Source organism: Danio aesculapii, chromosome 10 (assembly GCF_903798145.1).
Source record: "Danio aesculapii chromosome 10, fDanAes4.1, whole genome shotgun sequence".
NCBI lineage: Eukaryota > Metazoa > Chordata > Actinopteri > Cypriniformes > Danionidae > Danio > Danio aesculapii.
This window is the reverse complement of record NC_079444.1, coordinates 17761812-17775151: the sequence shown is the minus strand read 5'-3', so window position 1 is coordinate 17775151 and position 13340 is coordinate 17761812. Positions and strand designations below refer to the sequence as shown.

Sequence of the window (13340 nt, the reverse complement as noted above, 5' to 3'; positions counted from 1 at the left end):
TGAATTTAAACAAACAAATTAAATTTAATAATGTTCAACTTAATTTGTTTGTCTAAATTCAGCCCAAATAAATTGTTTACAACCACTTAACTTAAAAAAACTGAGTAAATCCAAGGAATCATCTTTAAATCATTTTTTTCAGTGTAGCATCAAAACAATGTAATATAGGCTAAGTGATTTACATTCAAAGAAAACTAAATTCATTTATTCATTCTAGTCTCTGTTTTAGAGGTCACCGCATATAACTTTGTGAACTTAAATGTCAAATTAAAAGTGAAATAATGTAAAACTGTCATTAATTGTAAAACATATTTATGTAAAAACAAAACAACAGGCTTATTCTGAAGGAGTAGAAATGTATACAGATTAAAAATAACTATTAGTAACCTAATAAGGCATCAAATGATTCTTGATAATTAAATAAGTATACTTTATATAAACCTCGGCTACATTTAATGACATTTTAGTAACTTTTCTGTTAAAGTCTATTTTATATATATTTCATAAATAGACATAATACGGAAATATGAATTTAAAGATAAACATTAATCATAGCAAAATCCAAAATAAATATTTCACATTGTTATTGTAATAAGTGATTACAACATATGAAGAAATACACATAAATACAGTATTTACTTTATACTTTAGAGGGCGTCCGCGTCCACTGCGTCGATTTTGTAAAGAGGAGGGGGATAGAAAACACGTAGGCTCCTAGTGCGCATGTGCAGTTGTGCTCTCACACTTTAGCTTGCAGTAGTGAATTTTGTGTAGTGTAGTCATCATGAAGGCTCTTAGGGGAATGGTGAGCGGAGCCGTGAGCGAAATATCATCTTCTCTTACTGGGACTAAACACGTCGCCGTTCGGGAAAATGTCCTTGCCGTGACTCGTGACTACATTTCTCAGCCGAGATTAAGTGAGTGTCCAGTGCTGACTATGAAGGGCCCTTGCAAACAGAAGCCCACCTTAGCGGATCAAAATGATGTGTAACTCCGCAACGAATGAATGACGTGCTCTGGGTTCACGACTGCATTTCATAAACATCCTCGTTGTTATTCTTAACTGCAGACATTTACTACTTAAGATTTAAGATTTCTGATATTGTACATCAGCTTATGCAGTCATGTGAATAGATAGCTTGATAAATTAGATGGCATGTTCCCTGCTTGCTATATATTTTTGCTTCTAATTGGATTCTTGTTTTATCGATGTAATGTTGCCCTTTCGCCATATATGAAGTTGTTAAATCAACACGGATGTAGGTTTTAGCTTTGTGCATATATGATGTGCATCGTGATGGTGTAATGGCAAGCTGTTTTAACATTAAGACTATTGTTGACTATAGTGTTATGTCTTTAGTTATTTTAAGTGCATTCCCTGCTAAAAAAACAAAAACAAACCAATAACAAAAAACTGCTTAAACCAGTTTTAGCTGGTTGACCAGCCTGGTTTTAGGGGGGTTTTGCCCGTTTCTAGGCTGGTTTCAGACATTTCCAGGTCTTAGCCTAGCCAGGCTGGTCAAGCTGGTTTTAGCTGGTCATTTTCCAGCCTGGCTGTTTAAGATAAGGCTGGAAAGGGTTGAAAACCAGCCTGGAAATGGCCAAAAAAAAAAACAAAAAACCCTGAAACAGCTTGCTGATCTGGTTCTTGACTTTTCCAAACCACGTTATACCTTAAAAACGGTTATCGACCTATGCTTACTCCTATTTTATCCTCCATTTGTTAAGTACCTAGTTGACTTTCTGTGTTTTGTTTAACACAGAATAATATTTTGATGAATTATAGTTGATGGTACCCATTAGCCTCCATATTTTTTCCTGCTATGGAAGTCAATGAGTACCATCAACATAAGATTTTCAAAATATATTTGTGTGTGTGTGTGTGTGTGTGTGTGTGTGTGTGTGTTCAACAGAAGAAAGAAATTCATAAAAGTTTAAAATCACACAAGGGAGAATAAATCATTTTAATTTTCAATCACTTTAATGTAATTTATTAGCCAACAAGCTTTAAAACAATGACAAAACATATGTTAAAGGTATATTTATACCTATATTCATCATCTCTCATAGCCACCAGTATGAATTGTTGATTTTAATGACAATTTTTAACTTATGTATTCATCAATTATCCTGTCCAATCGAATGCTATCTATAATCTGAAGTATCTCTAAAGCAGTTTTGCTTTTAAGCCAAGTTCTTAGTATATTCTATTATGCCCTATATATAGGGGAGAAATGATTCAGATGGTAAATGTTTTCTCCCCACTGTGAATGAAGTATTTTAGGGTCACTTGATCCACAGCAGTGCACACACAATCTGCACTTGTTGAGCTGTGATGATTAACTTCTATTAGCTATTTAAATAAAGGGGAGGGGCTGTTTCATGCCCTGCCTTATTTTTCAGTTTCAGTTGAAATTACATCGACAAATTGAACACCAAGGCACTTCAGGAGACCTTAAAAGGAATATTCGCGTTATATGGCATAATGTTAAATTGGCTTGCCATAAATGGGCAGCATCATCAGCTGCACAGATTACCTCACAACATGATGAACCTGAAAACCTTGACCTTTCCTTTTCTCATTCTGACCATCTCTGATTTTCATTTCTGTTGTTATTCATGTTTTATATATTTATAAATGACATTCTCATTCTGTTTGTTTATTTTTCCTTTTAAGACACTTTCACGTGATGTCATGTTTTATCAGGTGACATGTTTCATTTTTTTACTGTAATATTTTTTGTAATGTTTACTTTTTTGTTATGTCATTAAGAGAAACAAACAAACTGTTGGATTAGTTTAGTTGTGTTTGTAATTGGAATTAGGCTGTAAAAGCTCTCTTGTGACTTTGATGTTTATTATGTACACAGCATATAAAACTGTGGCTGGTGTTAATGGACCCCTGGTGATTTTGGATCAAGTGAAGGTATTGCTTGTTGATTATTATACCGATCTCTGTACTGCACATGACTAATGTTATATGTCTGAATATTATTGTGCTTTACAGATCCATCCAAATGTATCATCACCATTTTCTGACAACTTATTGTGACTTGGACCCTCTATTATTAAATGTTGCCTTGTGAATTCTCATTGAAATACACATTTATAAAGCACAAGTTTTTAATACTGCATGTTACTAAACAACTGTTCAAAGCTTTTCCACTTTACGACTGCTTGCATGGACCTTAGACTTTTTAAAATTTATTATATTTATAGGAATATTCTGCTTCAAATGAGAGGAAATAGACAACACTTTTGTTCCGAAGGCACATTAATGGGCATATTTCTTAAAATTAAACATATCAGAATTTGTCAGATTGAATGCAGTCAAACCAAAACTTAATTTCAACATTTCTCACATTATCAAAGTTTGTTTACTATAATTAAGAAAATTATGATAACATATGACAATAAATCAGAGTTAAATGGTTTCAGAACAGATTCTTCTTGATAATGCCAGATAACCCCGACAGTATGCAGTACAGTGCACCAAAATATTGCTGATTTAATTCAATCTGTGCTCAACTATCTTTAATTAGTCTCTCCTGTCAACCAGCTTCATGAAAACCTGAAATTTAATATTTTCCCAGAATCACTGCTTTTACTTCACAGTATGAAGAATTTGGCTGTATCATATTACAGTTTACATTGTAAATTGTTATAGTTTACATTAAAAAAACAAAATAATATATATAAATATAAATAAAGCATTTGTAGCTTAAAGATTAATAGTACATTATATAATTATTTACTCGAAACAATACAGTGATTCTTTAATTTCTGCTTCTGAATACTGTTTGACTCCCCAGAAAATCATAAATCCTTGTTTATTTGCATTTTTTATCTGTTGCATTTACCTTTTCTTGTCATTTTTAATTATATTCTATGCAGATATGCTCCCCTACAGAATCATCCAAAGCGATCTAAAATTTTGAATTCCTTACAAGCTATTCAAGTCATCTGCTGAAATTGCATTTATATCGCAGTGAACAAAAATATTGCAATGTCAATGTATATTTAAATGACTGCTATCTGAATCATTTTTGGTTTGACTGGCATCTAAATATAGATGTTATTGTTGAGATTTTTATTTTATTTGTACATTTTTTTAATGTAGAGATAATATTTTTCAATTATTGCATACATGTAACTGGTGTATTAAATGTTATTACTCAAGGTTTAAATGACAAATTGAAATTTGACATGTTTAGATAGATAGAATGATTGATTGATTGATAAGCAGACATATAGATAGATTACTAAGAAGTCCTGTGATGTGATGTTATCCTGTTGTTCAGTAACATTTGTTTGTGGTTCAGTTTCCCAGGTATGCTGAGATCGTCCATCTCACTCTTCCTGATGGCACCAAAAGGAGTGGACAAGTGCTGGAGGTCACCGGCTCCAAAGCTGTGGTTCAGGTCAGGAAATGAAATCTGAAGTGTGTGCTTTTTCCCCTCTCTTTTTTTGTTCGTAATTGTCCCTCATTATTCCAATTATAGGTGTTTGAAGGAACATCTGGTATTGATGCCAAAAAAACTACGTGCGAATTTACAGGGGACATTTTGCGCACACCTGTGTCCGAGGACATGCTGGGTGAGAATTAGGAAGAAACTTACTGAAGCCAGGTGATTTATTTATTATTGTTTTTGTGCATTTGCTAAACCTAGTCTTATTTTCAGGTCGTGTTTTCAATGGATCAGGAAAGCCAATTGATCGAGGACCTGCGGTGCTGGCAGAGGACTACTTAGACATTATGGGTACAAATTAATTCTTGTTCAAAGTCTTTCTCAAAGGGTATTCACCCAAAGTGACATTTTCTGTTAATATACTTGCTCTAGTAGAAGATTTAAGATGATTTTTAGCTAAAATGGAAGTCCATAGTTAACAACAATTTAAGTGTCCAAAAAAACATTAATCCAAGAAAAACAAAATTAACACCTTACAATGCATAAAAGTCTTGTATAATCATTTTGGTTGAATCATCCAAATTGTCATCAGTGGATTTTTTTGAGAATTGATGATATGTGTACCAACCAATTACCTCTTGCTTTCTGTAGGGCAGCCAATTAATCCTCAGTGTCGTATTTATCCTGAGGAAATGATCCAAACTGGCATCTCTGCCATTGATGGCATGAACAGTATTGCCAGAGGCCAAAAAATTCCCATTTTCTCTGCAGCTGGTCTACCCCACAATGAGGTGAGAGCGGTGTCCATCTTTATAATGTTGCAGTATATCCAACATGACAAATTCGGGCCTTTTATCTCAAACATAAAAGTGATTGTATGTAGAATATACAAGAAATTTTTCTTGAAGACACACTTCTAATATGTACATGCATTTAACTTTTATCAATGTCAAAATATGGGTGAGAAAAAAATGACATATTATATAATATGTTTAATGATATGTATAATGTAGATATGTCTGCAAAGTAATCATACAAAAATTGTATTAAATTTTAAATTATTAAAAACACTTTTGGTAAATGGGTAAAACCTGTTTTTTTTGTTTGTTTGTTTACTTTTTTTAGATTTAAAATGAAATGAGTATTTTGCTGCTGTACTCTGATACTTAAATAGAGTATTTTGATATGTCATCAGATGTTTCTTGTTCTAAATATACATGGCAAGAGTATGTAAACTCTTATAAGAGACATTTTAGCAGGTGTCTTGTGTAAATTAATGTAAAAATAAATTGTATTGACCACAAACATCTGAATTTTAAAATAGCAAACAGTCTTTAATTGTTTTGAAACATTAAAAAATTATATAGTAACCACTGTAATCTCATTTTAACACAAATTTTTTTTAGAAAATACTTCAGTGCCTTTAAATTGAAATGCTTTAAATCTAATGTAGTTATCTCCAATAATAACTTTTTTGTTTGTTTGCTGTGTTTTTCCAGATTGCTGCACAGATCTGTCGTCAGGCAGGTTTGGTAAAGAAGTCCAAAGATGTGATGGATTACAGTGAGGATAACTTTGCCATTGTGTTTGCTGCCATGGGGGTGAGGAGCACTTGTTAATTAAAACCTAAGCAGTCTATGGGTGGATTCACACTTGTCAAGTTTGGTTAAATTAAACCAATTATGAGTCTCTGTCCACTTTCAAGCAAACTGGTGAAACAACACGCAATCCCATACGAACCCTACAAAGGAGATAATACTCGTAATTTGTTTGTTGTAGTCCTGATTACAGCTGCGCAATCAATCAAAGGTGATTTTCATGCACATTGTGTCAGTAAAGCCAGTTCTGTAATTGCCCATAAATCTCTATCATGTGCTTTCAGATGGAGTATCATTCAATCTGCCATTTAGTGTACTGTGGCTCTGTTGCTGCTATATCTGAACGTATATGAAAACACCATATTTTATAACATGGGTTTACTCTAAACTTTCCACAGTCGTGTGATTAATAATCACGTTGAATCAATAAAGACAGTTAAATCCCCTGTTTGATTTCCTGGGACTCTTCTTTGTGACATATTTGCAGTTTGCAGCACATTCTGGCTTTTGGAGGAGATTTACTACTGATCATAGAGCTGTGCTTCCCTGACAATATGTGCATGACAATTGCAGCTTTTTCTAAATTGCATTTTTAATTTATGGTTTATTGTGCTGCCGAAGTTCTGATGTTGCCAATTACAGTTTAACTCAGGCATCAACATAATCTTGCAACAAATCAATGTATGATGGATGAATTTCTGGCTGCGGTTTGACTGCTTTACACATTTCTGAAGTTTATCATAATTTCTCAACTGCTACAAATGCACATACTACCTGCAAAAGTTAGTTCAGTTTTGAATGTTTGATATGATCTGTTGCAAAATATACATAATAGAATTCTTTTCTATATCTTACGGTTTGGTTGACATTGTGAATGCTGGATATTACGCAGGACTAAATGCGTCATTTTATTTATTTTGGTCCAGACCAAATGAACCAACAATACCAAACAAAGTGTGAACACAACCTAAATGTATACATTCATACTAGTGGAAAATCTAACTGACATTATTTGTATCTTTAGGTCAACATGGAGACTGCAAGATTTTTTAAGTCAGACTTTGAAGAGAATGGGTCCATGGACAACGTGTGCCTCTTTTTAAATCTGGCCAATGATCCCACGTCAGTATCCTCTCAGACATTCTTCACAGAAATGCAATAGTTCACCCTGAAGTGAAATTCTGTCATCATTTACTCACCCTCATGTCCTTCCACACATATAATACATAGCTTTTAAGACTTCAAAAGATGCATAGAAGCATCAAAAATCGTTTTTAAAATAATCAAAGGCTTAAATGATCCCAAGGAGACAATATGTAATTAATTAAATATGGAGCAATCAGTTCAATCTGACTTTGAAGGGATAGTTCACCCAAAAATAAAAACCTACTCACTGTTTGCTCACCGTCAAGTGGTTCTAAACCTTTATGAGTATACTTTTTCTGTTGAACAACATTGTTTTGCAGGAAATATCTATAATGGGAAAAGCAAATACTATGAAAGTCAATGGTTTCCAGGATTTTTTCAAAATATGTTCTGTTGTGTTTAACAGAAGAAAGACTGTCAAATTCTTTTTGGGGTGAACTATCATTTTAAGGACATGAAGATGTGTAAATAATGACAACGTTTTCGGGAAGATGAACCAAAATGTTGGGGATTTCTTTTGCAGGATTGAACGTATCATCACCCCTCGCCTTGCACTTACCTCAGCTGAGTTTCTGGCTTACCAGTGTGAGAAACACGTGCTGGTCATATTGACTGACATGAGCTCTTATGCCGAGGCCTTACGAGAGGTACAGTATAATGTTAATTGACAGACATTCAGATTAACATTAAACTCATTATTATCTATTCATTTTCGTGGTCATCTTGAAGGTGTCTGCTGCTAGAGAGGAAGTTCCTGGTCGACGTGGTTTTCCAGGTTACATGTACACCGATCTGGCTACAATATATGAGAGGGCTGGACGTGTGGAAGGACGCAATGGATCCATCACTCAAATCCCAATTCTCACTATGCCCAATGATGGTTGGAAAAGTTCTACCTACTCAACTGTTTGTTTTTATTTACAGAGATAGTTTCGATAGATAGTGGTGACCTTTGATAAATATGGGACTAAGCCGAAGTAAAATTAATGAATGAATGATAGTTTCAAATATTTATGAGTTTATTTAAATTTTTTTTAATTATTGAAAATTTTTATTTGAGTTTTTTATGAGTTTATAAGTTTATTTATGCTGTTCACTAATGTTATTTTGAAAACTGTTGGAAACTACTATTTACTTCCGTAATATTTGTTTTACCTACTATGGAAGGCAATGCTTTCAGGTTTTCAACTTTCTTCAAAATATCTTCTTTTGTGATCGACAGCACAAAGAAGTTCTTAAAGGTTTTGAAGCACTTGAGGTTGAGGAAATAGTGGTACATTTTCATTTTGGGATCTTTAAGCTCAAAGCCTTTCGAAGCGTACTTCATTTTTATAGTATGCATGAACACAGGCTATATTAAGAATTATTGTCCAATGTCTGTGTTTTTTATCTCTAAAAGTTATAAGTGATACAGATGTCTTTGTACTTATTTGTCTTTTAGTTCCTTTACAAAAGTGCTCGGCAATGGTTTTTGCTTGCTTTTGCTATCTTCTCTAGCTATCATAAATATTGTTTACTTCATTTCTTATTTTTGCGCACTCGAATTACATATCAACACAGTTCTCATACCATAGTGTACAAGTAAAACAGTAAAAACACCAACTTTAGGCTTTATGCAATCATAACTGGTTTACTTACCTATTTATTATTTGCAGATATCACTCATCCTATTCCTGATTTAACCGGCTACATCACTGAAGGTCAAATTTATGTGGATAGACAGCTTCATAACAGACAGGTGAGTTATGAATACAAGCTTAAGTTTGTACTTTTCAAGCTATTATTACAGTATATGTGATGGCATCTCTTTTGCTGTTTTCTAAATATTATTGATCATTTATATGCAGATTTATCCTCCTATCAATGTACTACCTTCTTTGTCTCGATTGATGAAATCAGCCATTGGCGAGGGAATGACACGTAAAGACCACTCGGATGTCTCTAATCAGCTTGTAAGTATGGCAGTATGGGGAATGTTTTATCGTATCCATTTTAGTTTTGGTGATACTTATTATTGTTTTTCTTTTTCCTGAAGAAGTCGATTGTACTCAACCAAATGCTGGATTTTAAAAAGCAACAATACAGTAAAAGTCAAAGTCATTGTATTTTTAAAAATGTAATTATATTCTGTGGTGACAGCAGAATTTTCAACAGTCATTAGTTCAGTCTTTGTTGTGAATTGATACTTCAGAATTCATAATTTGCACCTCAAGAAGTGTAACGGAGGCCAGTTAGTGAAGTGCTGTGCAGGTAAACCTCATTCCTCTGACCTCTAAAAGGTGCAACAGATGCTAGAAGCCATGGTCTTTAGCCTCCTTATTAGAGCAACCGTCTCCCATGCAGAGAGTCGCCGGTTCGATCTCAGCTCGGATGGGTTGGGTGGATGGGACTAATGGGGTTGCAGTAGCATTCAATTTTATTAGTGTTGGAAACAAATATTTGTATGAAATAGAAATGTTTTCAATAAAGATTTTATTATCAGTTTTGAGCAAGCAAATGCAGCCTTGCTGAATAACAGAGCTTAATTGCCACAGCCATATCACCCTGCAGCCCAAGACCGGTTACTCACTGAAGCTAAGCATGGCTGAGCCTGGTGAGTACCTTGATGGGAGACCACAGGGGCACTCTGCGGTCTGTGTGAGTCCTAATTCCCCAGTATATTGAAGGGGACTTTGTACTCCTCTCATGTACTCATTGCTATCTTTCGGCTGAGATATTAAACCGAGGTCCTGACGTTCTGTGGTCATTAAAAGTCCTATGGCACTTATAAAGAGTCAGGGTGTAACCCCGGTGTCCTGGCCAAATTCCGTCCATTGGCCATTACAGATCATAGCCTCCCAATTATCCCCATCCACCAAATCAGCTGCATCATTATCTCTACACTCCACCAATAGCTGGTGTGTGGTAAGCGCACTGGCACTGTTGTCCTGTAGCTGCCGTCACATCATCCAAGTGGATGCTGCACACTGGTGGGGCTGTGGAGAGACCCCCCCTAACTCCCCCTGCACCCCGTATGATGGTGAAGTGCTTGGGGTGTATGGCTATACACAATAAATGCGCTATATAAATACACATTATATTACAACAGTATTAAATAAATGTATGCTTCTGTGCTGTAGTCCAGCGGTCCACAAGTGGGCCTTAGCAAGCTCTGTGGGGGGTCGCATCATAATTAAAAAAAATAATAATTTTGCAGTGGACCATTAGGAGAATGATCATGTTGCCTTAGTTCATTTTATCCCCTGGCTGACCAAAAAACTGACATTTGTAATTCATCCTCCACAAAAAAAGACAGTCTCACTGATTCACCTTCAGCAGCTAATAATGACCCAACCATACTGAACTCAGGTGAACATTTCGGGTCGCAGCGCTAGCAATACTTGAAACACGAAATGCAGGAAAATACCAAGATAGTTACCTGAACTATGTTTTATTCCAATTTCCCGAAAGCAAAGAGTGCCTGGCCCAGCCACAGTGCATTATCTGCTCCAAAGTTCTTGCTAACGAATGCATGAGGCTGTCTAAATTATTAAGACATTTGCAGACGACTCCTCCCCAATACCTCAAGGTGCACCCAATACAAATGGCCTACTGATGTTTTGCTTTTATATTTTACATTAGGCTATTATATGTGCATAAACACACCTAGCTATAGTAATAAACATAAATTGTTTGTTTGAAAACAACCTTGTGTTGTCATACCTACTGCAAACTTATATGAGCAATAATATCATTAAATGTTGAGGGGGGGGCCTTACAATAACCGGAAAGGTTGGGAACCACTGCTGTAGTCTACATTGAAACCAAGAAAGAACAACACACCAAAATCACTCAATATTTTTGTACTTTGCTTCCTTTGCTTTGTTGGTCTTTGAGATTATTGTTTATCTAGATTTGAATTGTTTGTGACCAAGGTTCTGCTCTTCTTTTGCAGTATGCTTGCTATGCTATTGGGAAAGATGTGCAGGCAATGAAGGCTGTGGTTGGAGAAGAAGCACTGACATCAGATGACTTGTTGTACTTGGAGTTCTTACAGAAATTTGAGAAGAATTTTATCGCCCAGGGTAAGTTACAATGGTAGGGTACACATGGAATTGTGCAGAAAACAAAGTTAAAAACAAGCTAAACAAATCCTAACTCTCACAGCTTCTGATGATCATTGAGGTTCTATGAAGGGAAATAATCAGTCTGTGCAGGAAACTGAAGATTATTTAATACAACATGCATTTCTGAGTTTCCTTATTTATTATAACGGTACTAGTTCAAATTTGACTGAGCCTGAGACATTATGCAACAAGAAGAGTCTATGTACATATCATCAGGAGCCACTGGTATTCATTTTGTATTGTATTTATTTTAATAAATTGTTTTCAATTTTAATTCAAACTAAATTTTCTGCAGTGACAACCACATTAAAGACATAAGTTTCCCATTTTGGCTGAAATGTCATGTAAACAGCTCCTTAAAAGGCACTATCAAACTACTGTATGCCTATATTTGTTGTGAATATGCACCCTCTAGCTGTAAAAATGACACACTGTGCTGTTAAATGGAAGAATGAAATGAATTCTGTAAAATTCTGTTTAGTATGTGTAGAACATGAATCGTTGCAGAAATTGTGATGATCTTGCTGCTTTTTTATTATTAACAAATAATATGATTTGCTACAGAAGTGCCAAGTATGTTTTGTGCCACAGGTGCATATGAGAACCGGACTGTGTTCGAGACATTGGACATTGGATGGCAGCTCCTGCGAATCTTCCCCAAGGAGATGCTCAAGAGGATTCCTCAGAGCACTCTGGCTGAGTTTTACCCCCGAGACTCCAAACATTAGTCTTACTTCCTTGTTCATTCACATTGTCTCTCAATCAGCCGTGAATCTGTCATCTATACTTCTAGATATTTCTCAGTCTCTGAAATCAAGTACACTCAGTCTACATTGGTGGAATACAAAGCTGTTTTCATTGCTGTTCTGAGTATTTGGTTATTATGTAAGTGTTGCTAAATAGTGTGACGCCAATGTAGTATGAATAGTGTCGCTACACTGCTGTGTGGATGTTTTTTTGGTGTGTGGCTCAGTGTGTCAAACCGTGTGGTAAAGGCCAGACAGAGTTTAGACTTCAGAGCAAGTGATATGGCTGCTAGTGTGTATTACAAAACAACCTGTTTCTTTATTTCAGAAGTGCTACGATTAGGGATTAATGTATTGTATGGATTTGTACGTATTACAATCTTTTCACTGTATCTTTAAAAGAGATAAATTGTTCTATAAATGATGAAAAGTACCCAGATGTTCATTAAAAATGAATAGAAACTGCAGTGGCCATATCAAATCAAGAGCATTTGTTTACCATAGCAAGACGAAAGCCAAACACTGAGCAATTTATTTTTGTTCATTCTTTTCTCACGTTATTTTATGGTTTGTAAAAAAAAGTGTGTTGTATGGTTGTGGTAATATATTTATTTATTATTTATTTTGGTGCCATAAATGTATGTACTGTGTAAAGTGTGCTATATCAAGTTCATAAAGAAGTGATTGATATCATAATGCATGAAAACTATTAAAATATGTACGTGACCACTTCCTTCATGAAATAAATGTTGATGTGGTGAAATTTATTCTTCTTGATGACAGTAATCAAATATAATACTGCGACAATGCACTTCTACATCACTACACTGTTGTATTGATTATGTACAATATATTGCAAAGCACTGCACTGGGTACATAAAAATGTAAGGTGGATTCTTGATAATTGCATCTTTTGCTTAAACATTCATGCCAACATTAAAACTTGATCCTATATACTTTCTGCTTCATACACTGGTAATTGTCAATTTGCAATAACTGAATTATGTTATTCTGGTTCTTGCTGTTCCTTTGCTGCTTGATTAGTTAAGGAGGAATTAATTTGCTTTGCTTATTGAGGAAGGCTTTAAGCCTAAACCTTTGCGTCTTTTCCCAGCAATGAATTTAAAATAAAATGAAATAAGACTCTCATTAGTGTGAATCACAATTTCCTAAATTAAGTGATTTAATAGATCGATGCACCAAAATCCAAGATAAAGTAATGGAGGAGCATGATACAAACAGCGTTGCTTTAGTACCCTTCCTTGAACTGTCTAAAGAAGACGTTTTCTTCTTTTGCCTTGTACTGTTAGATTATTTTGCACTTGTCTACAAATG

At 34.9% G+C, this 13340-nt stretch overlaps 1 protein-coding gene across 1 annotated transcript; it reads left to right on the top strand.

The window, feature by feature from the left end:
* Nucleotides 1-723: 723 nt before the first annotated feature.
* On the top strand, nt 724-12772 carry atp6v1b2 (ATPase H+ transporting V1 subunit B2). Its single transcript, XM_056467250.1, has 14 exons — nt 724-917; nt 2871-2926; nt 4323-4421; nt 4503-4596; nt 4683-4760; nt 5061-5200; nt 5909-6010; nt 7032-7129; nt 7677-7800; nt 7883-8033; nt 8809-8891; nt 9001-9105; nt 11088-11217; nt 11851-12772. The coding sequence occupies exons 1-14, from the start codon at nt 785-787 to the stop codon at nt 11985-11987; spliced, it is 1530 nt and encodes a 509-aa protein (XP_056323225.1). The 5' UTR covers nt 724-784; the 3' UTR covers nt 11988-12772.
* Nucleotides 12773-13340: the final 568 nt, after the last annotated feature.